Source organism: Colius striatus, chromosome 1 (assembly GCF_028858725.1).
Source record: "Colius striatus isolate bColStr4 chromosome 1, bColStr4.1.hap1, whole genome shotgun sequence".
In the NCBI taxonomy this organism is placed as follows: Eukaryota; Metazoa; Chordata; class Aves; order Coliiformes; family Coliidae; genus Colius; species Colius striatus.
Genome location: NC_084759.1, coordinates 11,236,626 through 11,261,824, shown reverse-complemented (window position 1 = coordinate 11,261,824; position 25,199 = coordinate 11,236,626). Strand labels below are relative to the sequence as shown.

Genomic DNA, 25,199 nt, shown 5'->3' with positions numbered 1-25,199 from the left:
GCTATGGGAAAATATTTAGATAAATCTGCATTTATTTTCCCCAAAGCCCTGACATTATGGCCAGTGTCCCCCAGAAATGTCACTCAGCGTTCTGCAGCTGCCACTGTTCAAAGCACACACTGTTATGTTCAGCCACCATGCCTGTTGGATAAAAATCACAGAATGCCAGAATGGTGGGGGCTGGGAGGGATCTCTAGAGCTCATCCAGCCCAACCCTCTGCTAAAGCAAGTTCCAGGCAGGTTCACCTAGATCAGGTCACATAGGAACATGTCCAGGTGGGTCTTGAAGACCTCCAAGGAAGGAGACTTCACATCCTCCCTGGGCAGCCTGTGCCAGGGCTCCCTCGCCTCAACAACAAAGAGGTTTCTCCTCATGTCCAAGTGGAACTTCTGTGTTCCAGCTTGTGCCCGTTACCTCTTGTCCTGTCAGTGGGCGCTACAAAGGCTGGCCCCATCCTCTCAACAGCTGCCCTTTCTTCCCCAGGCTGAACAGCCCCAGGTCTCTCCAAAAGGAGCATCCCAAAGCCAGAGCAACTGCTCCCGCACCCCTGGGCTGGAGCCCTTACAACCCACATCCCCCCCACTCCCTGCAGAGCCGTGTGAGGTCAGCAGCAGCGTGGGGTGGTTCCCTACTCCCTCCCCACACTCAGCTGCACGTTTCCTTGCAGGAGCCTGTCCACAATCGCTACAAGGAGCTCCTTGCCAAGCGGGCTGAGCTGCAGAAGAAGGTGGAGGAGCTGCAGAGGGAAATCACCACACGCTCCTCGTCCTCGTCGGAGCGCGCCGGCTCCCCCGCGCAGTGCGTCGCTCCCGTACAGACGGTGGTGTAAAAGGGGGACTATTTTTTGCCCTGTACCTTCCCAGGACTGTGGGTGCAGCTGTTCTGAAGCCCTCTGGATTTCCAGCACAATGTCTGGGAAATGCCAACCTATTTATTTATTTCTTTCCAGGGTAATTTATTAGTACTGTAGCACTAGAGGAAGCTTAAGCAAAAACAAACAAGGCCCCCTATGCAACTAACCTTCTCAGTGGCTTGATGGTAACACAAGCTCATTGCACTTGCCACCTAAAAGAAACCTAGAGCTCATTCTTTGTTCACTTCTGTGCTTGAAGTCACCTGGGTTTACAGAGAGATAGTGCACTGGAAGGAAGTGCTGTGGAGGAAAAATGCCTACCCAGAAGTTTGAAAACCCTCCCGTTTGCTAGGAGGAAGCACTGAATGGGACTGTTGTGGAGCCCAGAAGGCAGCTGTGAAGCCACGAGCCTCGCTGTTGGTGTCAGCACTGTGGGGTTGATGAGGGGATTTGCCACCATCCCCAGAGACCAGCAGTGACGGCATCGCAACCCCACTTCCTTTCTCACTTTCCCCTTCACTCTAGCTCTGAGGAAGCCATGTAAATGAGGCCTTATTTAAAGGAGGGGCAGCTTTTACCACTCCACCAGGGCACGTAGAAGAGCAACCTACATGATTTGACTTTGTAGGGTGAAGTTTACTTCCACCTCTGCATCTTTATAGTCTCACCTTCAGTTTATGTGGGCTGTGCCAGGCTGCAGCTCAAGCACCTCTGTTTCTCAGGGGATAGCAGAGCATGGCTCCTTAGGCCTTCCTACAGCTCCTCTGGCCTCCAGTGCCTCCTGCTTAGCAGGGGAAAGGGAGTGGGATACTGAGGGGCACATGTGAAGTGCTGGGAGCCGCTGTTTCATTCTGCTTAGTGATGTTAATGCTTCTGTGCAGGGTCAGCGTGGTGTGCTGCAGGTATTTCAGTTTTCTGCTAACTCATAGAAGCAACTGTGTATTGACCAAAGAAGCCTTTCTGCCCACATTGCAACTGCTACTTCAGGCCATGCTGCCAGGCTAAACAGCTGAGCCCATGAGAGCCCTACAGTTAGGTCTTCTTGCCTCATGGTGTCCTTCAAGAATGTGTCACCTGCCCAAAGTCCAAATTCAACTTTAATACAAAATGTTACTGTACAAATGGAGATAAAAAAAAGACATTTGGTGAAAACCATGACTGCCCCATTGCTCTTCCCAACAGCCATGTGCAGGGCTGTAAAAGAACAGAGTTACAAGTTGTGCAGGGGCAGGATCTTCCTTCCTTCCCTGTGAAAGCAGAGGGGACCCTAGACTGGGGTCCCCTGTTCCATACACCCCTCTGCAGCGTGCACCACTCAGCTTCTCTCCCACCATGAAGTATTTTGTGAGAGAGCACCGGAGTGGACCAAGACCAACTTATGCCTGAGAAACTTCCTTTCAAAAGCCACCTTCCCGCTGAGGCAGCAGCAGCAGCATCCCCCTGCAGTCTCAGGGTTGAACCCTGGGGTTCAACGGTGCACAGACTCCCCTCACAATACCTTCTGAAGGACTTGGGTTTGCTTTAAGGTTCAAGGGCAGCTCTGCTCTCGCGTACAATCACCACAGAAGATGGTTCACAGTGTTACTCTGTATTAGCAAACTGACCCTGTGTGTATATTTTGTTCCTTGATGAAGGCTGTTTGGTTTCCTGAACACTAATAAAAATGGTAAGTGGGTAAAGGTTTCTGTGCTCTGGTTTCCACCTCCCTGGTTCTCCAACGGACTTGTAGGACACAACCTTTACTGAAATAGCACTGCAAATTTAGTATGGCAAATGCAAATCACTCTCCTCCTTCTGCAGGTGCTCTTGCAAGGTGCTAACGTTCAAGCTCTGAAATTTAGAATGACAGGAAACAAAATGCATCTCTGGCCAGGTTTCCCTTACCACATACAGACAATATTAATACAGGTACAGTGCTTCACTGCTCAGTATTGCAAAAATACCCTCACAGTAAGAACCCCGATCCATTCCTGCACTGTGGAGCACATTAGCACAGTCATCTCTGTCAAAAGCAGGATTCACATTCTTCCACATAACTGACATTAATCCCAAGTTCCCTGGGATGATCTGGGATCCACTCAGTGCCAGCTCCTCAGTGCTCTCGCTCCTAGGAGGCTTAATTCCAACTCGGGCACTTCATGCACTGTGTGCAGCACCTACAGAGCCTCATCCAGCCCTCAGCCCTCCATCAGTGAGGAGCTGCAGGAGGCCTGAGGCAGCCCCTGCTCCTCATAGGTTGTGCCCAGGCAAATGTCCCATGGGCAGCTTCAGCTCCAGGATGAGCTGCTCCCCAGCTCCCTGCAGCCAATGCCTCCAGCATCAGTGAGGTTCAGGGGGATGGCTCCAGGCCTGCTTAACAGCTTCTGGCTTCTCCCCTCACAGTTAAACACCTCTGTGCCTCGGGGGCAAGCAGCATGGATCACCTACAGCTATTTCAAACTCAAACCCCTTCTGTCCGTGCTGACCCTCTAGAGTTCCCTGTCTGTTCAGCTACAGGCAGAGGGGTGGACAGCTCTACCTTTCACCTCACCTGCAGCTTGCTTGTAGCTCTTGTCATCACCCTGACCAGGGAGATGACACCTCACCACACAAAGCACAGAGGAGGGGGCACAGTGCTGCAGCAAACAGGTCATATAGAGGAAGTGCAGCCTTTCCACAACCCATTTAACAGGCGAGCTGGCTTTATTACTTTTCAACTGTATAAACAGGTAATCTAGGCCTTCTATACATTCCATTAATAGGAAATTCTTTACATTATTAACATAATAAATAACATTTAGTCAGCTGTGCAAGTCAGAGTGCAAGATGAATTGCACCACTACCAAAGCAGACAGCTCATCCAAGCACGGATTTCAAGTTAAAAGCAAGATGCCAGGACTGAATGGCACAACTGAGGCACTTGCAGTTTAAAATGCCTGTGGTTTATCTCTGTCCTTTACCACCCAAAGCTAACTAGGAGACAAGGTACCATCCCCTATCCTGTACCTTTTGAATAAAGTAAGATTGGTGTAGAAAACTTTCACTCTTCAGGCTTCAATCAATCACTAAGCAAAATTATTTGGCAAAGTTATTTCGCTCCTTTTTTGAGCACTCAGCCTCCCCTGCCACTGCCATTAATGCTGACTGATGCAATGCAGCACAAGAACTAGGAAAGCTTTTTGAGGAGAGCTCCAGTCACCTGTAAAAGGACTTTTACCTGTTCTCCCTGAGACAGCCTAAGAGTAACTGCAGCTGCAGACACACAACACTGACATAAGTTCCTCAAGGGCAGCATTCTCAGCCAGATGCATCTTGAGAAGCCTCCAGATGCAGAAATAGCAGGAGTGTGACATTTCACACACAGCACCCCACAGACAGGGGCAGTGCTGGGTGAAGCAGAGGGAGCGCTGCAGCCACAGCACAGAAGGAAATGGTGAGACCTATGGGTAGATTCAGTGGCTGAGTGTCTTGGAAATGGAATGAGTTGTAAACTAGACCACAATACACACAAACCAAACCCACAGATGTGGAGTCAATGGCCCCTATTTCCAAAGTGCACTTGGCATACAGCAGTCACACAGCAAGAGAGACAACTGCTCCATATCCAGAACGTGAGAACATGTAGCAGGATGGTTCCAGAACACCTCGTGCAGAACAGTCAGTAGTCCCAGCTGATATCATCTTTCTGCAGTGAAGTCTGTATGCTCTGCATGTCTCTCAGCAGCTGCAGATTCTTCCGACTCTTCTCTCCAGGTTTCACTTTGATGGGACCGACGTTCTTCCCTTTCGTGGTTACTGTAGTTGTCACTTTAACCTCATTAACAGGGAACCTGCTGCCTTTTATTTGTTTAGCAGAAGTCTTTTGGGATTTACATTCTCTCTTGAGTCTCTCAAGCTGAAAGAGAAGCCCAAAAGGAAAACATTAGGCAGTGAACTCATTTCAGTTTACGAAGGGAAGTTCTTCCAAGGCAGCTGAAATATCCCCCTGCCTCTCACCCAGCCAAGCAAGTGGATGCTTCCAAGTCACCCTGAAGAATAAACATTTGGTTTTCCTCACACAGCATTGTTATGTTCACATCTTTAGAACTGTGTTTGGCTTATAATCCGAACTCCATTCCCTCATTAAAAACTGACAAGTTCATTATGGGGGAACATCTCGGTTACAAATGTCACAGAAAGAGCTGTATGTGACAAAAGTTGGTTTGTCACTGTCACCACACCAGAAAACATCTTCTATGTAGACACCAGTGAGTTTAATAACTAGTCCCCGTCAGAGAGGCAGCTTTAAAAGAACACCAAACCTCTGCTGGTGTGAGGAGCTGCTGCCCACACACAGCACAGTAAGACACTGCTTTTAAGGACTCAGCAACAAAGAGCTGGCATGAGCCTGACTGGGAACTGGACACTCCAAGGTACAGACACTTTTCTACTTCCCAACTGCAAAACAGGAGAGGCTTCTGTAGTTCCCCTCTCTTCAGGCAGTGGTGCTCCCTCTGCCTAGATGGCACGCTGCAATTTCCCCAGATCCTGAGTGCTACAGCTTTTACCAACAGCATGTGCACAATCATCACTACTGGGAAGCAGTCCATGTCTGCTCCTCTGTTCCTCTGAAGGTCCTAAGAGGTGTGCTTCTAACTGAGAGCATGTCATGTGTCCATTCTGGATGCCAGCAGCAGTGCTCTCAGTACATATTTTGTAGGTTACATCAGGTGAGGGTGAATCTTGGTTCATGAGCTGAACCATATTAAAGACACGGATTAAACTCTTTGGAAGAAATTCACTAAAATGAATGAAGATTAGAGGACAAGGGAATCAGTAGGTTTTACAGCTTTGAATGAACAGGCTACACTGTGCAGAACATTTTGGAAGTTGTTTTCAACTGAAATAGGTACTTCAGGTTTCATAAAAAGCAAATCAAAACACAAATAGGTCATTACCAGTTCTCAATTGCTTGGAGTAAAAGGATTCAGGGGATGAGAGGAGGGTAAAACACAGTGTGAGGTGAAAGCTCTGCCCAGGACAGGATGAATGAAGAGTGGGCACAAGGGTGGCACAGTGAGATGGAAAGGATACCTCTGCAGAAATACTGGGATGGAATGATGGGGAAATGCAGACTAATGTGGGACATCAGAGCTAGAGATAGGCACTACTGTTCTGCAGCAGTTGTTTCTGCTTTGTTCAATTGCTGCTGGATTAGGATAAAACATCAAACCTCTTTCAGACAGCAACTGTACAGAAGCATGGAGATAGTCAAAAGTAACTGACCTGCAACCGATGCCTCTGGACTTTGCTGATCTGGTCTGCCTTTGCTTCCATCTTTCCCACAAGCACCTCAAGTTCCCTCTCCAGATCTTCCCTCACTGCAATGGTTGGAGCTTCCTGGACAAGCTTTGACAGCTGCTGGTGATCACTAGCACAGAATTCAGACAGAGGGAAGTTTGCATCAGGCTCCCTTGCCTTACAGTGCTTCTACACCCAGTTCAGAAGTCACACTTCTAGGCAACAACAGCATCAGCAGCCAGACACATTCAAGTGCCAGGACGAGCCAGCAGGAAGAGTGTTGCTGGTCAGCAGCGTGGCTGCAGCAGCACATCCTGCTGGCAGGCTGCTGCAGCAGTAAGCCTCAGTAATGTAAGTAGCTTCCAACTTCAAATCACATATTCAAAATGACCAAAGAATCCCTTGAGGACATGGTCTCAGCATGTAGCCAGGTACTGGTTTGGGTACCTGCATCCATTGCAGTTGTGCAGGAGGATAACAATTCACATTTGTTAACCAAGACAAGCAAAATGACTTGGTAAACTTGTCCTTCAATGGAGTGTTTGTTCACTGCACCAGAGGCTGTTACCAGCCTACCCCCAACCCCTTACCAACACAGCACTGCTGCATATAAACACAGGTAGGGAGGGCCAGACTGCTGAGCATTTAGGAGACACAATAGCCTCTGCAGTCCATAGAGCAAAAAGATTGGATCTTAGAGACTTCCAAAAACTAACCCCTTTCTCAGGCAAAACCTTCCAACTTTAAGGCAAAGGGCAAAAATAGAAAGCATCTACATTCATAATCTGCAATGGAGAATACACCACACTCACAAAGTCATCTGTCCAAATTCATCTTGTAGAGTCAGCAGCACTTCTGAGAGCTCTTCTTGGGATGAAGAAGATTCCTTTGGCAGAGAGGACTTCCTGCTTTTGCTGGCAGGATGGCCAGTACTGATGGGTTTTGCTAGTGGAGTATCATTTACCACACGACTGTTACACAAAGCTTTTGAGTGTTGTTTCATCAGGTGTAGGACATGTTGCACGTTGGCACCGACTGAATGGCTGGGACTGGTAGACTGGAAGGAAAAGTACAAGAGGTTTCTTTCATACAGCACTGTCAACAACCTCCTTAATTTACAAACAATAACATCTTTGATTTGCTGCCAAGAATGTATTTTTGTTAGTGCATATTGATTCAAAGGTTTAGAAATGTCAGCTGAGCAGGTAATCGATACTCAACAAGCCTTTTAAAGACAACCTGGAAGGACAGAGTCAAAGCAAAGGAACGCATGTGACCACTGGGTGTCAGGAGTGCACCGAGCCCAGGCTGCCGCGGGAGAGGCAGGGGCTGAGGGAGGGGCTTCAGACGCTCACCTTCCCAGCTACAAAGGGTACGTCGCCCAGACACAGTCTGTAATGGGGCTGCGGAGCGAGGTGGCTGGTAGGAGAGCATTTCTGGGGAGAAAGAAGAGAGAAACGTTTATCAAAGATGACGCTACACCCTGTGCTTTGTAGTAAAAGAAGCAACCTACTCCCTGACAGCATGCATACCCCCTTATTTAACTCCCCACTATTTGCCCTTCTCTCCCTCCACGTTACCTTCTCTCGCTGCTTAGTTTTCTTCCTGGGTTGTCTTGCTTTTGGAGAAAGCAACGGTGATGCTGCTTGAATCAGTAGTCTGTTGGTTTCCAGGCCTGTCTGAAGCTTTAATGGAGGGAACAAAGGGAGTTATTGGAATGATATTAATCGATAATCAGAGAGAGAGTAAGCTGAGATTTACAAAACAAGAGCTTTTAAAATACAGGCTCTCTGGAAGCAGGGGCTGCAGGTCTTTAGGATGTTTTTGCAGTCTAAGGTCAATTTAAACATTAAATAAGAATCCTTTCTCTGGTAGCACTACTTACCACTAATCCTACTAAGTTAGAGAATGAGGCTTATTACATTACCCCCATGCAGGTAAGTGCCAAAACAGTAGCTGTGCTTTACAGCTGACAAAGTATTAGGGACCTTGAGTCACCCACCCTGCTCAGTTGGTCCTGTGGTAGAAAGTTAACAGACTAATAATAACTATTCCTTCTGTTCTGTTAAAATTGACAGTAAAAACAACCCAAACAAACCATTTACTGGAAGAGTTAAGGTTAGGATTCCTACTGTCACAAATAAGCTCTATATGTTTCAACTGTTCCTTCCAAGGGAAAGCTATGACATAGCTTTAGCAATCACCTCCTAGCCCACCTCAACTACAAGCATTCACAGAACAATGATTCATGATTGTGACACTCTTTCTCCCTTCCCTAGACTCTCAGCAAAGGTTAATGTTGGAGCCTAATACATTACCTAAACACTTCTTCAGCATACAATGAACACTGAGAGGACTCAGCCCTTCAGGGTGAGAAGACCACTGTCCTTATGGGCTCATAATCATGTCATCAGTATGTCACCTCCTCCTGCAAGACTCCTACTGACAATTACAGACAAGGGAGCACACTTGTTGACCTTGATCTACTTTAAGCAGAGATCCTCATACATCCTCAACTACCAATTAGTCTGAAATTCCACTCCTCTTTTGCAGCTAGCTTCTTTTATTGAAGACATCAAGTATCAGTGCACAGGGGCTTTTAGAAAAAAGGTTTCAAAAAAAAGCTTAAGAGAACTTCAGAGCATTTGATACCTCAGACAGGAAGACTATTTTGTATTCACTATTCTGTATTTTAGATGCACTTTCAGCAAGTTTAGTTGAAAAGCTGATGGAAAGGAAGAGTTTATTACAGTGCACACCAGTACAAAAGCAATTTCCTGTTGGTTACCTCCGCTGCTTTTTCCTGAACGAGCTTCCGTGCGTGTTCTTCCTCCTGAAGCTTCTGTTCCAGCTCTTTCATTTTTTTCTAGTCAAAGTTGAATAAAATAACAGCATTACTAATGAAACGGTCTATTTTTTTTCCCTACAACACCAAGAGCATGAGCAAAAAGTATATGAGTTCAACTTAGGGCTTAAAGTCAAGTGAAGACTTCAGCTTCAGAATGACTGACACTGTGCCTGCACGGGCAGACACGCAGCAGCCAAGCGCTTCTGCTTAAAACTTCACTGATTTTTTTTCTCTTTATACCTCTGCAATTGGTATCTGAATTTAAGTCACAGCCTGCAGGGAGAGCAATATACAGGCTGGCTTTCTCCTCAGCTGTAAAGATTCCTGGAAAGTAGGTTGTTTTACATACATTAACCTGAGAGATATTTAAACCGCTACTAAAACTCTTACACAAGATGAATTTTTGAACACCGGGGCTGCTCTCAGTCCCTTCATTCCCTCACCTGGATTGATACCAGGGGCTGCCCCAACCCATGTGCAGGACTTTGCCCTTGGCCTTGTTGAACCTCATGAGGTTCTCGTGGGCTCACTTCTCGAGCTGGTGCAGGTGCCTCTGGATGGCATTCCATCCTTCAAATAATTTTAACCAAAGAGAACAGAAAGTTTTGAGACCTCAAAGATACAGAATACCCACATTTCTTTAAAAAAAAAAAGGCTGCTAAAAATCAGTTTTATCAGAGAGAAACTGTCTCCAGTGTGAAGACAGCTTATACCTCTGTGCTTCACTACCTGCTGGACATTGAGCAATCAGCATACACACCCAGCTGCATGCAGCAGCTGTGGCTTCTCATCCCCTGGCAGTTAGAGGAGACAGAAACTAGAGGTGTCAGTAGCCTACAGCCACAACAGGAATTGAGGGCTCTTTACTTATGCTGTTCACAGAATGGTGGGATTTAGTAATCTCACTGTTAGCAATAGACCAACTACTACCAACTACAGCTCTTCAAAAACATACATTCAAATTCTGGCCATCTGGCCACACACAAGACCAGAGCCCAAACTGTGCTTTTAGGGAACATCCTCCCCCTTCCCTTAGTCCGTCTTCAAACACAGGTACATTCAGATTTCCAATCATCCAGAGACTATGCTGCACCACAACAGCTGCAATAAACATACACCAGAAAATGCTTTTAGGGCAAGTGCTTACATTGTAAGTACTTGACATGAATAGGAGCTTCAGCATTTTCTTTTTCACAACCAATATAAACACTGGCAAATTGTTTGAAAGCAATACTTATAAGGCTAGGTAGTGGCTCTGCAGAGATTAAATGCTCTCAGCAAGACCAACATGCAACTTGTGCTCTGGCAGTGTCTGAAATCAGGGTCAGTGAAATCCTTGCTCACTCCTGAGTAGTAATCTCACCACCTTCCATTCCTCTCAGCACACCATCTATACAAATAGTCTTTCTTATCTATTTCTTGCTTCAAATTAAACTTGCAATGGTCCTGTGGTCTTGCTACAACTAATGCAGAGATAGAAGAGCCAACAGATGCAACTGCTTTGAGCAAAGTGCACAAGTCACCCTTTCAAGATAAGGTATCACCTAGCACATGGATGCTCACACAGAATCACAGCCTACAAGCAGAGGCAGATAGACCTATCGACGGGAAAATGGCTCATGACAGCAAAATGGTCACAGGGAAAATGCCCTTTAGTCAGAGTTAAATCCAGATTTCTCTCAGTTCCTAGAATTGATTCAAAACTGTGAATTTAACACCCAGTTCCATTAGAACAGATTTAATTGTGACAGCTACTAATTCCTAAAGATATTAAAGAATCAAAGACATCGGGTTTGATCCAGGAAGAAAAAACTGAACACCACCACAAAAACTGTTAGGCTTAAATCACACTCAGCAGCCAGGCACAAAAACTGAAACAACCCAGCCCCACCAAACTCCAGCAGCTACCAGTAAAAGCTTGGTAAAAAGCCCTTGAGAAAGGAACTCCTGCCGCTCTTTTCAATGACAAGGCCCAGGAGACATTTGTCTCTTTGAAAGAGTTTGGCACATGTACTCCACAATGGCAGCTCATCAAAATAGGGTGTCATGACCCTAAACAGCTTGTTGCAGCTGCCTTGGGCCAGAGATTCCCCAGAATAGCTGCAGTGTCTACAGGCCCTGCAGCAAACCAGCCACTTAAGGATTTACTATCCAACATCTCCTTAGGTTATCCTGGAAAAACACCATCTACTTCATCACCTGGTAAGGGTCAGTGTGCAGGGTGGCAAGCCTACAGTTTATCAGTTGACGGAGCCCCGAGCTGCCCTCCATACCACAACCTCATCATTCAGTTTCTGCTTCTTTTGGATGGAGGAAATTTGCACGTGGAAGCTTCTCCCTGTTAATCCCTCTGCAGTTCCTAAGTCTGAGAGTCTTGGGGTCTCTCTACATAGCAGCAGAAAGAGGCAGAACATGGAATGGACTCCAGAAGCCAACACCACACAGAGGGTAAACAGAAATAAGATCAAACATGGTCAAGGTGATTCAAAATAAAACCCTAAGAGACAGATTGGTTGCAACCCCTTGGCAGCCTGTCAGTTCTGGAGGCCTGGTAATGCCAAGCTCCAGAATTCAGCACACAGAATAAACAGTAATAATTGCTTTTCTTAAGGAAAAGGGCAAGTGGCTAATACAAAAAAACCCAAACACACCAAGTCCACACAAGTCAAGCTAAATCTGGGTCCAATATGCAGGCTACTGAATGCTAGAAAGGCAACTCAGAAGTTGCATGCTCAGGAACACCCACAGGCCTACATGCCTAGCACCAACTAACCTCACAAGAACACCATCAACAGGTACCATTCAGGCTCAGCAAAGCTCCAACTCTTATAGTGTTTGGTTGCTGTCTTTCTCTACAGCACCAAGTTTTGCTTAGCACTGTTATTGACATGGAAACTGCTGAGTACAATAAACAAGGTAACTGATACAGTATCCAGGACAAATGACAGACCTCTGCTATGGACTGCATTGTAGTAAGTCTGCTGTACTCTTTCTCCAGCATATCCAGCTTCTCCAACTTAGACTGAACGTGTGAGTGATCAAGAAGCCGATCTCTCTCCAACGAACCCTTGAAGGGAGAAAGAAAAACAAAATGGTGACAAGCACAATACAATGTCACCATCTGCAGAAAGCCTTTGCCTGCTGCACAAGGGAGGCCCACAATAGTCTGAAGGAACTACGGCATCCTCTGTGTCATTTTAGATGGTGCTATGATTAAGGAGCAACTGCACACTGGCCCAGCAATGTTGGGAAGCCCAACACTCCACCAGATGAGAGATAACTCTGGAGTCTCTCCTCCCTCTGACTCCATCATTGTAAAAAACACTCATCCTCAGCTATTCAAGATAGCTTGCTCATGTTTTTTTTTAACTCATTAACTATTTAATAGCCTGAATTAGGACAGCCACAGAAACCAAAGAAAAGAGGCACCTTAGGTGATCCACACTCCTATAAAACAAAATTTAAGCTCATTTTAGATAAAAGGGGAATGTCAGTCACTGATAGAAACAGAAATTTTACTATTATTTCTGTAGCATCAGTTTTTCAGCCACAGTTTGGCAATAACAATAACTTGTAAAGAAAACTCCCAAAGATCTGAAGAGCAAAACACAAAAGGGAGTTTTGTTTTTTTTTCCAGTGGCATACAGCTTTAACACTGGGGAATAAGAATTAGTTACTGCTGTAAACCAATCATGCAGAAACAAGCATTTCTTATTCATATCAGAGCTGACATTGCCTTAGAGACAGGTGCACAAAGGTCGAAAATAGGAGGGTTCTGGTAAGATTGGGAAATTTAAGTGGAGAAGTTATCCACACCCAAGTCTATAAAGGCCAGCTGAAATAGATATCCACACGTCAAGCTAGTACAATCACAGTAACTACAAAAATATCATGGCATAGTTAATGATTTTTATAACTTAACCCTGAGATTATCTTGAGAACACACCTGTTTCTCCAAGAGATGAGATTTCTCATTTTCTGCATGCTGGATCATTTTTCTCATGTAGTCCAGTTGTTTCTCTAACAGGCTGCACCGAGACTCAGCAGCTGCCAGTTGAGAAGCCAGTTCTGAAGACAGCAGAAGGCAGAAAAGTGAAATCATGCACTGCTCTTCTCTGACTTTTTTTTTATCCTGTTTTTGAGACAGTTCCAAAACAAACAAGAAAAGGATCCTCTAAAAAAACACCTCACTGGTTAAAACTCATGAACTTCTGTATACATGCAAATCCATAAAACAAAGTATGCTTTTAAATTGTGTCACTGCAGAGTGAAAGATGCTGAACAAAGGAAGTTACAATTGTTTTATGCATTGATCAAAATTGAGTTCTATCAGCATTAGTGCTTAGTAGTATCTATATAAAATTTGCAAACAACCTTGGTTTTTCTTTGACACTTCAGTCTTGTCATGCTCTTTGTGTTGCATTTGCTCACTCAGCACTTTTTTGTAGTCTGCAGTTTCCTTGCTGAGGTGTTTCACATTCTCCTCTGCCTGCAGCCGTTCCAACTCCAGTCGCCGAATTTTTTCCTGGAGATTCTTCAGAGCAGAAAATATTGCTGTAATTGAACAGGTACCTTGTGTGAGACACCACTAAAACACCACTTCAAGGTAACACTGCACCTGAAACATTTTTATAAAAGCCTGTTATGTAAGAAACTCAGAGTGTGTTCCTTACCGGCACCCAAGAATCCTTCCAGGAATTAAGACCTGCTTCCCTTTAAACCATCACTGATTCTAAAACTAGTCTCAAAAGAAGAGATGCCCTTGCTGCACAACACCATCTGAAACATTGAAGATGCATCTGTTTCCCAGAATAAGGCACGTAAATATGCTGTAGACTGAGTGCAAACAGTGCATCTTCTGACTCTTTGTGGAGAGAAAAATGAAAGGTCACAACTAACTAATTAAAACAGAAGCAGTTCTCTGTATTATTATTCCTCTACAAGTGCATGCTAGCGTGACAAATAAGTCATGGAGCAGAATAAATGTTAGCTACCAGAGAGACTATAAAAGTGTTTATTTCTCTGAGTGGCAGCTCTTTTTCAATTCTTCTGGTTTTACACTTGTGTCCTCCCCGCTTCCCACCAAGACATGCATCTCCTTTGTGCTCAACAACTCTCCTTCTTTCTCTTCCATTCCCTCCTTTGGCAATTACTCCACAAAACTTTTATATATTCATCACCACAAAAAGCAAAGCAGTTGTAACAGAACTCACATCACCTTACAATTAGACCATCTGCTGGTAATCTGATGTATTACGTCTCTTAACTACATTGTTTAATTCTACAAGGGGAACCATAAGCCCTTTCCCCTAAACAGTCCTATTAAAGTTAAACACAGCAACATCTGTGTTCAGACAGCTCACACAGCAGACTAATCTGTGAGGTCACATTAGCCCCCTCCTTTGTGCTTCAACCCATTCTAGAGAAATGGAACACAGACCTTTATTACAGACTGCATGAGCACAAAGAAAGTTGGGACCGAAGATCTGTCTGAGCATCAGCTTACCAAAAACAAAGGGAAAATAATTATCACAGTGAGTTTTCCAGAGCAAAAACTCATAGAATCACAGAATGGCAGGGGCTGGAAGGGATCTTTAGAGATCATCTAGTCCAATCCCCTTGCAGAAGCAGGTCTGCCTAGATCAGGTTACACAAGGATGTGTCCAGGTGGGTTCTGAAAACCTCCAAGGAAGGAGACTCCACACCCTCCCTGGGCAGCCTGTGCCAGGTCTCTGTCTCATCAAATCTTGAAAGGCAGAAGAGCACATTAGAGTACTACATCACTAAAAACTACACGCTTTAAGGCAGCTGTTAAGTAAACAAGTGACACAGTCACAGTTCAGGGGGAAGTTACAGGTAACTTGGCTTAGTTTACAAGACCAAAAGTAGCCTCTTCTCTATAGTACTATTATCAAGACGCAGCTGTAATGGGCCTAGCTAAAATTATAAGTATCTTTGTTACTCTTACCCTTAGAGCTACATTGAAATCCCTGTATATTTACAGTAACACCTAGCAAAACACAGCAATGAAGCAATTCAAGCAACATACAGAGAAAGCTGAAACCCAACAGGTTGCCAAGCATCATTCAGTCATCACTATTAAGAGTGTTAAAACCAGTTATGAGAGACACGCACAGACAACACAAAGAAACAAATGCAAACCAAAACAAGCAGAACTTATTATAATCAACTTCAGGATTTTTCAAGATGATATTTTTTCAAGTGGGGCGTGGGAGGAGCAGCGAGGACTTTCAAGAACCACCAAATCTATTTTGCCATCTGAAGTTAATTCCTATATCCTTAAACTTACCAAAATACACATTGTGGAACAGTCCTACGTTTTTAAAAGCTATGCAAAAGGAGGAAGATAGTGGATCATCTGCCTGTTGGATGACATTTCCAGTAGGTATTCATATTTACTTCAACATCTTTTAAAAATAAAGACATTTCGTAATTGTTTAAGAAGGATGTAATTTATCAGCTTGTCTCCCTAAACCCACACTTATCTCAGAGCTGACAGATTCCCTGCTTGAAAACAAGTTGCCGAGCAAAAACTTGGAAGTCAAAAGTTTGTCACCAATGTAACATCTATCAGATCATAAATGTAAAAGTCTCCAATAATTCAGATATGAATTATGTTACTGGAGCAGAGTCTTGTGGCTCGCACACTGATTTTTAGGATGAATCCTTAGTCTTTCTCACTTTTATCTCCATCAGGAAAAAATACCAAGTTTTCCATGCCCTTAAGTCTCCGTGCAACTCACCTTAAGGGGTATATTTTTTACAATGACCTTGAGCCAAACAGCTCACATCAAAGGATCAGTCCTGCTCTAGACTCCTGACTCCCTCTGCTACCTCCGGCACTTACAGCAGCTCTGGAGTGAATCTCATTGCATGGCAAGTCAATTCACTAAAACAGAAAACTAACCAAGAATGTTTTTGTCATGTCCAGTCAAGGAAGACAAATCTGTTTACCTGGAGATCAATACTAGGACCTGAGTGGGAAAGTAAGGAGAAGGAATGGCCCAGAGACAAGGAAAAATAAATGGGAGTAAAATCACCTCCCTTTTTGGTGTCATGAGCTCTCAGTTCATCACTATCATAGAATGGTAGGGGTTGGAAGGGACCTTTAGAGATCATCTGGTCTGTATCCTCTAAGTCTTCACTGATATGATAAATATTCTCACCACATCCTCATCCAAATACCTCATCCTGAGGCCCATGGACCTCTTGTCCAAGACATGCCTTCCCATTTGAGTGGAACCAAACCTCTTCCTTTGCTCCAAAACCATTCTGGGGGCTACAGTCTCCTTATTTCAAATTCAGCTGTGAAATCAGGAGAGGAAAGAGTGAGGGAGAGGATGACTGAAGGAACAAAAAAGCCCAGTCAAGACAATTTCCCTAAGTACTCAGTCAATTACACAGTTCTCTACTGTCTTCCTCCAGCTGTAAGACGACCTTTTTCAGAAGGTATTCTTCAGAAAGAGAAGGGCAAGGGACCTATGAAACCAGTGACCTGTATATCACTTCCCAGTGGAAGTGATATCTGCAACCTCTGTAGATATGGACATACAGTATTTCACCATGTGATTTGGAAACAGGTAAGGAAACAACTTTGCTGAACTACATTACCTCTGCTGTTGCTTTCAGGATATGGAATTACTGGTTTCCGTGGAGAGAGCAGCAAATCCGAATTAATAAAAGGCTTGTACTTTGGATAGTCTATAAATGAAGTCGAGGAGAGTCCATCTGCGGCTGACACTGAGTTATGAGTCTTGTGCAGATCATCCTGAAAACAAAACATAGATGTTACTGAGCGCATTCATTTCTCTTTCACAACAACAATAAAAAAGTTGAATCCAATTAGATGATGTGTAAAAGTACTGCTGTAGGAGAGACTGGAACCCCTCAAAAACTGCATTTCCTTACTTGCAGTCTCAGGCTGTGTCATTTTTCTAGCCAACTTCCCTCCACTAAAAATAGCATTGAAACACATTGAAAGTGTGTTTTCAATACCAATTTTCAGTTTCAACTTATACTGTGTTTTCTACTTATACTGTGGCTTGTTTATTGTGAGCAGGCGATACACAATCAGTTGGAAAACAACTGCCTTCTCAACTACTGCTGATACTTACTGCACACAAGATCCTGCACTAAGGTGGCTAAACCTGATAAAACACAACCAGGACCACAGTCCTACATCCACTCATCTAATGTAACAGTTGAGTGTAGATGGGGCAGGGGACGTACTCTCTCCTCACTTCACCCTCCCAGCTGCAGAGGCCCAACTCCTCTTTTCCAGTGTTTCAACTCACCTTCCCTATCCTTCCATAACAGATTGAACCTCCTCATCAGATACAGAGAGTCACAGAATGGCAGGGTTGGAAGGGACCTTTAGAGATCATCTAGTCCAACCTCCCTGCAGAAGCAGGTTCACCTAGATCAGGTCGCATAGGAACATGTCCAGGTGGGTTTTGAAGACCTTCAGAGAAGGAGACTCCACACCCTCCCTGGGCAGCCTGTACCAGGCTCCCTCACCTCAACAGTGAAATAGTTTAAAGGGAACTTTTTGTGTCTCAGCTTCTTTCCATTACCCTTTGTCTTGTCACTGGATCCAACAGAAAAAAGTGATGCCTCAACCTCCTGACATCCACCATTTAGATATTTGAATGAGATTCCCAAACATGCTACATCTAGATGACTTTATGCTGCACATGGTTACAGGTACCATCACCAATAGCAGGTATGGCTATTAGTAAGGTAATAGGAAGGTACTTCTGCCTGTGGGCAGCAATGTGCTGTTAGATCAGCTTGAAACTGTTGTCAAAAACATGGCCACAAAGACCACAGCCTGCCCAAGAGCCTCCACCAATCTTCCAGTTCCAGGACTGTGAACTGCTCTGCAGTTGAGATACCAGCAAACCATGTGTTTTCTAATAACATTCTTCTGAGAAAAAAAGGGCATGGCACTTAGTGTACTGTGTTCATGGCTTTGACTCAGCTGGTCTAAGCTTCGTGATACGTGTCTATGCATTAAATAAAATATGATGCTTATTTTTAATGCGTGAGAGGAATCTCTCAACTGTACCCAGCACTAAACACTTCAGTAATGGAATCTGAAGGTAGCCTAACAGAGCAGTGGGATGCAGGAAGATGTAATTTTCATACAGCTTTGCATGGGGCATTTACTTCACTGATTCCCCAGAAGGCTGTGCTGCCATTCAGCGGGATCTCGACCGGCTTGAGACTTGGGCAGAGAGGAACCTCATGAGGTTCAACAAGGACAAGTGCAGAGTCCTGCATCCGGGAAGGAACAACCCCATGCACCAGTACAGGCTGGGAGTTGACCTGCTGAAGAGCAGCTCAGCAGAGAGAGACCTGGGAGTCCTGATTCATAATAAACTAAATATGAGCCAGCAATGTGCCCTCATGGCCAAGAAGGCCAATGGCATCCTGGGATGCATCAAGAAGAGTGTGGCCAGCAGGTCAAGTGAGGTTCCTCTCCCTCTCTCCTCTGCCCTGGTGAGGCCTCATCTGGAGTCCTGTGTCTAGTTCTGGGCTCCTCAGCTCAAGAGGGACAGGGAACTGCTGGAGAGAGTCCAGTGCAGTGCCACCAAGATGATCAGGGGACTGGAACATCTTTCATATGAGGAAAGGCTGCAGGAACTGGGGCTGTTTAGTCTGGAGGAGACTGAGGGGAGATCTTATTAACATTTTCAAATATCTAAAGGGTGAGTGTCAGGAGGTTGGGACATCCCTTTTTTCTATAGTAGAAACAGAACAAGGGGTTTTGGAATGAAGCTGGAACACAAAAAGTTCCACGTAAACATAAAAAAACCCTATTTCACTGTTCAGGTGAGGGAGCCCTGGCACAGGCTGCCCAGAGGGGTTGTGGAGTCTCCTTCCTTGGAGGTCTTCAAGACCAACCTGGACATGTTCCTATGCAACCTGATCTAGGTGAACCTGCTTCTGCAGGGGGGTTGGACTAGATGATCTCTAAAGATCCCTTCCAACCCCTACCATTCTATGATTCTATGATACATCTACTGGATAATTGCTGATCTTGTCAGGGCTATTTTTTAAGCTTTTGCAAATACCAATTTGCAAAATACAAATTATTGTGAGTATATCATGACCTAAATTAACTACAGAAAGTATTTACATCACCATCTCATAGCAGATTAGACAATGGCCCAAACACATTATGAAGAAGAAAAATAAAATGGGAAAAAAGTAAGGAAATTTGTAAGTTATTTAAAGCCTATACACAGGTAATTTCCTCTTACAAAGTGGGTCATTGTGGACAAGAAAATTAGGACCCTAAGCTCTCTGAATGTATCAATCTGCATTTCTAAGCACAGCTCTATGAATGCTTTGCAGTTTGGATTTACAGCATTTTTCTCTACAATGTAATTGTTTTTCTTGGAATGACTGCATTTCCACAAAACTTCTGCTACCACAGAAATCCAATTAAAACACTACTCCTTAATTAAGAATATATTAATAAAAATATTTTTACCAGGTTTTTGCATGTACACACAGTTTTGTATCCAGCAGCCACACTGATCTAACCAGTACATGTGAATTCACAGACAAATGAAAGCCTTTGGGTGCTAACACCTAAATGTCAGCCCTGCAAAAATGCTACCAGCACTACAGGACTTTGAATTCGTAAACACAGAATAAGATGAGCAAACAATGAAGTAAAAATGAACTGAGCAAAACATAGTACTTTATACAGCAGGCAACAGAATAAGAGCAGTAACGTAATCCTCAGCAACCCAAATGACAGTAACTATTGATTCAAATATCAACATACTATCTGCTATTGATTCCAATCAAAGGTGTCCCAGGAAACAGCCAAAAGAAAGGGAGAATCAGTCTGAAATCCAAGTGAGGCTGCCAGTACTACAATTTTCCTAGATGTCTTTTTGTTTTACCTGTAAAATCTTGTCTGTGAATAAAAAATAACTGCATAAACCCACCAAACTACAGCAGTGGTTTTGTTTTTCACTTACATGGTAACCTTTTTTGTAGACAACAGCATGCTGAAGGAAGGAAAAAGCAAGCACACTCCTGAGCCTAAAGCTCCTGAACACCTGAACATAAAGTTACACAAAGCAAAACAAATACAGGCTTTTGACCACTTGCTTGACTTTGACATTTCTGCAGGATGTACTGCACCGGTATTGGTTTGAATACTGTCATAGTACAGATATTTACTTGAATAAACATTGACAAAAACTGTGCTGAAACATTATCTATTGAATAAGCAATCACTCTTTGCTTCAGCCTAAATAATCACTTATTACCAAATACATTTTCTTAGATGTTTAAGCAGATGACTGGTTTATATAACATTCCACAAAGAGCAACTTCTAAACAACCTGAGCAAAAAAATTGAGAAAGTTTAGGAAATTCACTGATGATGTTTCATATTGCAAATTTCCAACTAAGATACCACACCAGTTCTCTGCACTTCAGTGTCTCTCAAGTCATTAAAAATTATTTAAGTCTGTTTATACTCTTGGAAATTCTCAAAGGGAGCATCATGCTGTGATGCTCAGGAAAATCTTTAAACTTAAAAAAAGAATACATATGAAAATCAGAGAACTCTATATATTTGTTCTGAATTTCAGCTAGGTCACATTTGCCAATTACACCATCTTCCTTCTGACTGGGTGCTTCCTATAGTCCTTCCTCCCTCGAGCCTCACAATAGCACAGGAAGTGGCTCAGCAGCACCAGGAGAAGCTCAGTGCACCTGTGTGTGAGACAGCAGAGAACTGAACACATTCAGCCTTCACAGCTCTGAGGACATCACCTTCCAAAAGCCATTGCTGCTACCACTGTGTTCAAGCATGTCAAAGAGAACATTAAAAACATAGAGCAGCATCAGCTTAATGCAGCAGTTGCATGATTGTATCAGAAACAGTGTGGCAAGCAGGACCAAGGAAGTGATTGTCCTACTGGTGAGGCCACATCTTGAGTGCTGTGTTCAGTTCTGGGTCTCTCATTCCAAGAGGGACACTGAGGTGCTGGACTGTGTCTAAAGAAGTGCAATGCTGCTGGTGAAGGGTCTGGAGCACAAGTCTGATGAGGAGTGGCTGAAGGCACTGGGGGCATTTAGTCTGGAGAAGAGGAGGCTGAGGGGAGACATGATCACTTTACAACTACCTGACAGGAGGTTGTAGTGAAGTGGGGGTTGATCTCTTCTCCCAAGTAACAAGCGATAGGACAAGAGGAAGTGGGCTCAAGTCATGCCAGGGGAGGGTTAGATTAGAGATTAGAATTTTTTTTTTTCCCCTGAAAGGGTTGTCAGGCATTGGCACAGGCTGCCCAGCAAAGTAGTGGATTTCCCATCCCTGGGGTATTTAAAAGATGTGCACATGAAGTGCTGAGGGAAATGGTTTAGCGGTGGATGTGTCAGTGCTTGGTGCAGAGGTACACTTCTCAAACCAAGCAACTTGTGTAGATGCTAAAAATGACCCACCTTAACATTGTTGCTTCTCTGTGCAGGAAAGAAATACAACACATCATGGAAAACTTTCCATAAGGCTGTTAATCTCAGTGGCTGCCCTGGTTTTGGCTGGTTCAAGTTATTTCTTCCCAGTGGCTGGTACAGGGCTGTGGTCTGCATGCAGCATAAGAATAACGTTGATAATACTCCGATATCGTAGTTGTTGCTAAATAGCGCTTAAGTGAAGGAGTTTTCAGTTTCCCGTGGCATGCCAGCAAGCAGGTGCACAAGAGGCTGGGAGGGAGCACGGCCTGGAGAGCTGACCCAAACTAGCCAAAGGGCTGTTCCATACTAGAGGGTCATGCCCAGTGTATAAACTGGGGGGAGCAGACAGCAGGGGGATCACTGCCAAGGCATCGGTCAGTGGGTGGTAAGCAACTGCACTTGGCAGCACTTGTCTTTGCTCAGGGATTGTTTATCTCTTTTTATTATATTCCTTTTCATTACTATTATTTGATACTTTAAAAATAGTATTATAATATTTTATTTCATCTTAGTTATTAAATTGTTCTTATATCAACCCACGAGTTTTGCTTTTTTCTTCCAGTTCTCCTCCCCACGCCACCAGGGAGTGAGGGCTGGCGACAGGGAGTGAGCGGCTGTGTGGTGCTGCACTGCTGCCTGGGGTTAAGCCATGACAGTGGTACAGCATGTTTCCCACAGGAAAAAAAGCTCTATGCTTTTCTCATTACCATACGGACTTTGGCTAGATCCCTGGACAATAAAAAGTATTGACTATTTATAAACAAACTGTAGAACCAAAAAGACAGAAAAATCTCTCTGGCAACAACTCCAGTAAAAAAGTATGAAGGTACCAAGTCAGTACCCTTGATACCAGCACTCTGGCACTGGGAACAGGGATCGAGTTAGACTGGATGTATTGCAAGTTCTTACATGGGTGCTTGGAATAGAAAAAAATAACAAAAGATGCTTGGTAATGCTGTAAGTGATGCCTGAATAAAAATACCCCAACTATGTAGGGACTGAGAGAAAACAGAATAACCAGGCATTGAGTCCAGCGTGCATAAACTACTCAAGTACTCTGCTAGTAAAACATTTTGGAGGGCTAATCTCAATTAGCAGCCTGCCTTCCTCCCTCAACATAGCATAACTGGGAGAGTGGAGAAGGAAGAACAGCCCCTATCACCCAGAGACCAACTTCAGTGCTGTCTGTGTCTCCCTGATACCGAGTCAGGAGCACTCCAAATTTAAATGACATCTCTAGTTAAAAGCAAACATTAAAAAGTTAACTCAATGAAGTTAACATTCAATAGGGAAAAGACCTAAAGTATTTTCTTGTGACATTTCTGCTGAAGTGTGACAGATGTATTAAAAGCAACTATTGTCAAAGTTCAGAAGGCATAAAGTTTGTTTTTCTCCTTTTTTTAAAAACACATATAAAAAGTCTTTTTCTTTTTCTTAGAAGTTATGTTAAATACATTGACTAGACTACATTCATCTCCTTAAGATTAGAACTAGTTAGTTTTCCGACATCCTCTTCTACACATGCTAGAAAAAATACCAGGATATACGTGTCCTCAAATTCTTGTCCCGATGCTTGCTGGTACAGGTGTAAATATGGGACCACACTGCAGAGGAGAATCTGCATAGAATGGTAGGGGTTGGAAGGGATCTTTAGAGATCATTAAGTCCAAAGCAGGTCCACCTAGATCAGGTCACACAGGAACGCGTCCAGATGGGTTTTGAATACCTCCAAGGAAGGAGACTCCACATCCTCCCTGGGCAGCCTGTACCAGGGCTCTCTCACCTGAAGGAAAAGCTTCACTACTGTTAAGTTTAAGAGGAACTTTTTGTGTTCCAGCTTCATTCCATTACCCCTTGTCCTGCCACTGGATACAACAGAAAGAAGTGATGCCTCAACCTCCTGACATTCACCATTTAGATATTTGTTAATAATTAATGTGATTCAATTCCCCCCCTCCTCCAGTCTCCTCTTCCCTAGACTAAACAGGAGATACACAACAGAGGACACCAAGCTGGGTGCTCATGATGCAGCTAGTGAGACCCCAAGCCACAAATTCTCATGAGACATACCTCACACGCCATCACGCTTCACTCTTTTCACCATCTCTACTTCTCTAAAGCACACATAAGACAGCTACTCACAAAACAAAACCCAACCAAAAAGCCACCTGACTTCAGAGTGCTGCAAACATCAAGCCAAAATGTCAAATGAGAAACCCAGCTGGAAACTGCCCTCTGAGGCAGCCTCCAGGCACTCAGTTCCACTCCATCATAAGCCTCCAAGGTTTAGCCAGCCGAGCATCTGCTTCTTCACGTGACTTTCCGGCAGAAACACTGCTCCCGTTGCTTCCCTGTGCTCAGCACCTCCACAGGAATGTGAGAGAGGAGACTCTGGTCCTTCCCGTAACCACCTGCACGTTACTTCCAAACCCGACAGAGGCTCACACGCACCCCCAAGGACACGAGTCTATTTGGTAACGTTTTCATTTTACAGACAACCGACCAGGGACTTGATCTGTTACCAGCTCTCCTTCAGGAGGTGGCGGATGACTGGGACGGCCTGACAGACCCATAACTGCAGAAGCCTCTCTTTCACTCGGCTCCATGTGGCTTTGGAACAGGCGTTTTCAAAGCCGCGAGCCCCAGTTACTTCCGAAAATAATCCGAGTTCCAACGCCTCACTCCCACCCGCTTAGGAACGCGCTCTCCGGCGGCCGGCGCAGGGGCTGCCGTACCCAGCGCAGTGCCTTTCTCGCTTCCCGGCGCGTTGGGAAGACACGTGCGGGCACACAGGGCCTGTAGCACACGCGCATGTTGTCTTCAGCAGGCGAGGCCGCTCTCACCCACCCCACCGCCTGTTCCCGGCGCCGGGGGAAAAGGCCGCCGGCCCCACAGCGCCCGCCCGGTGCCCGCAGCGCCCGCCCGGTGCCCGCAGCCCCGCCCGCCTTACACTTCCCCTCAGCGCGGCTCCGGCCGGCTGCCGGCGGCAGCGACGCGGACGAAGGCCCCGGTACCCGCCTCTCCCGCGCAGGCGGCTGACACAGCACCGCACGCCCGAGAGGCCACTTGCGCCGGCCCGGGGAGGCTGCGGGACCCTCGACACCTCCCCCGCGGAGCCGCCGCCGCCCCCGCCGAGGCGGGCTGCGGGCCTCACCGTGCGCTGGTAGCCGCGCGCCGCCGCCATGCCGCCGGGAGGGAGGCGCTGCTGTGTGTCTCTTTAAGGCGCCAGCCCCGGGAGGCGACTCCGCCCTGCGCGCCAATGCCGCACCGCCTGAGTGACAGCCCGCCTCGCCAGTGGCAAGGGAGCGCTGGCGCCGTCGGCCCCACCCCGAAGGAAGACGAGCGCCCGTTGGGGGACTCGGGTTGGAGTGACACGCAAGGCACCCAATAAAAAAAGAGGAAGGGCGCTTCTCAGCCAATCGGAGGGGAGAGCTCAAAGGAGGCCGTGCGGCCTCCTGCGACCAATGGCTTGAGCGGGGAAGAGCAGCGAGCGGCCGCGGGACTCGTGCGCGGCACACGGCGCCTGCCGCGCACGCGCGGGCCGCGGGAGGCGGAAGAGGACGGTCTTTGTCACGGGGAGCCCCAGCGCTTCGGCCAATCGTGGAGCAGAAGCCGCCCTGGGCGGCCCAATTAGCGCCGCAGCCACGCGGCCGCCCAATGACGGCCCGGCGCAGGGCAGAGCGCCCGCGGCGGGATTGGCGGCGGCGCGGGCGGCGGAGGCGCCGATTGGGCGG

General features: G+C 45.6%; 2 protein-coding genes across 3 annotated transcripts in view; one reads left to right on the top strand and one right to left on the bottom strand.

The window, feature by feature from the left end:
* MTMR2 (myotubularin related protein 2) overlaps positions 1–2,533 on the top strand; it is a 68,012-nt gene extending 65,479 nt beyond the window's left edge. The window contains exon 15 of the mRNA XM_061991583.1: positions 669–2,533. Coding sequence (XP_061847567.1) covers positions 669–830 — 162 coding nt within the window. The 3' untranslated portion in view covers positions 831–2,533. The remainder of the gene's footprint in view (positions 1–668) is intronic.
* Positions 939–24,706, bottom strand: CEP57 (centrosomal protein 57). 2 transcript variants are annotated; one of them, XM_061991598.1, is made up of 11 exons: positions 24,620–24,706; positions 16,594–16,750; positions 13,336–13,515; positions 12,908–13,029; positions 11,912–12,028; positions 8,902–8,979; positions 7,694–7,798; positions 7,469–7,549; positions 6,926–7,170; positions 6,099–6,243; positions 939–4,728 (listed from the first exon to the last, which is right to left on the bottom strand). In XM_061991598.1, exons 1-11 carry the CDS (start codon positions 24,647–24,649, stop codon positions 4,492–4,494), a joined length of 1,497 nt encoding a protein of 498 aa, XP_061847582.1. In that variant the 5' UTR covers positions 24,650–24,706; the 3' UTR covers positions 939–4,491. The 2 variants fall into 2 exon arrangements, with proteins under 2 accessions (XP_061847582.1, XP_061847591.1); XM_061991607.1 differs by lacking the exon at positions 11,912–12,028.
* Between the last annotated feature and the right edge of the window lie 493 nt (positions 24,707–25,199).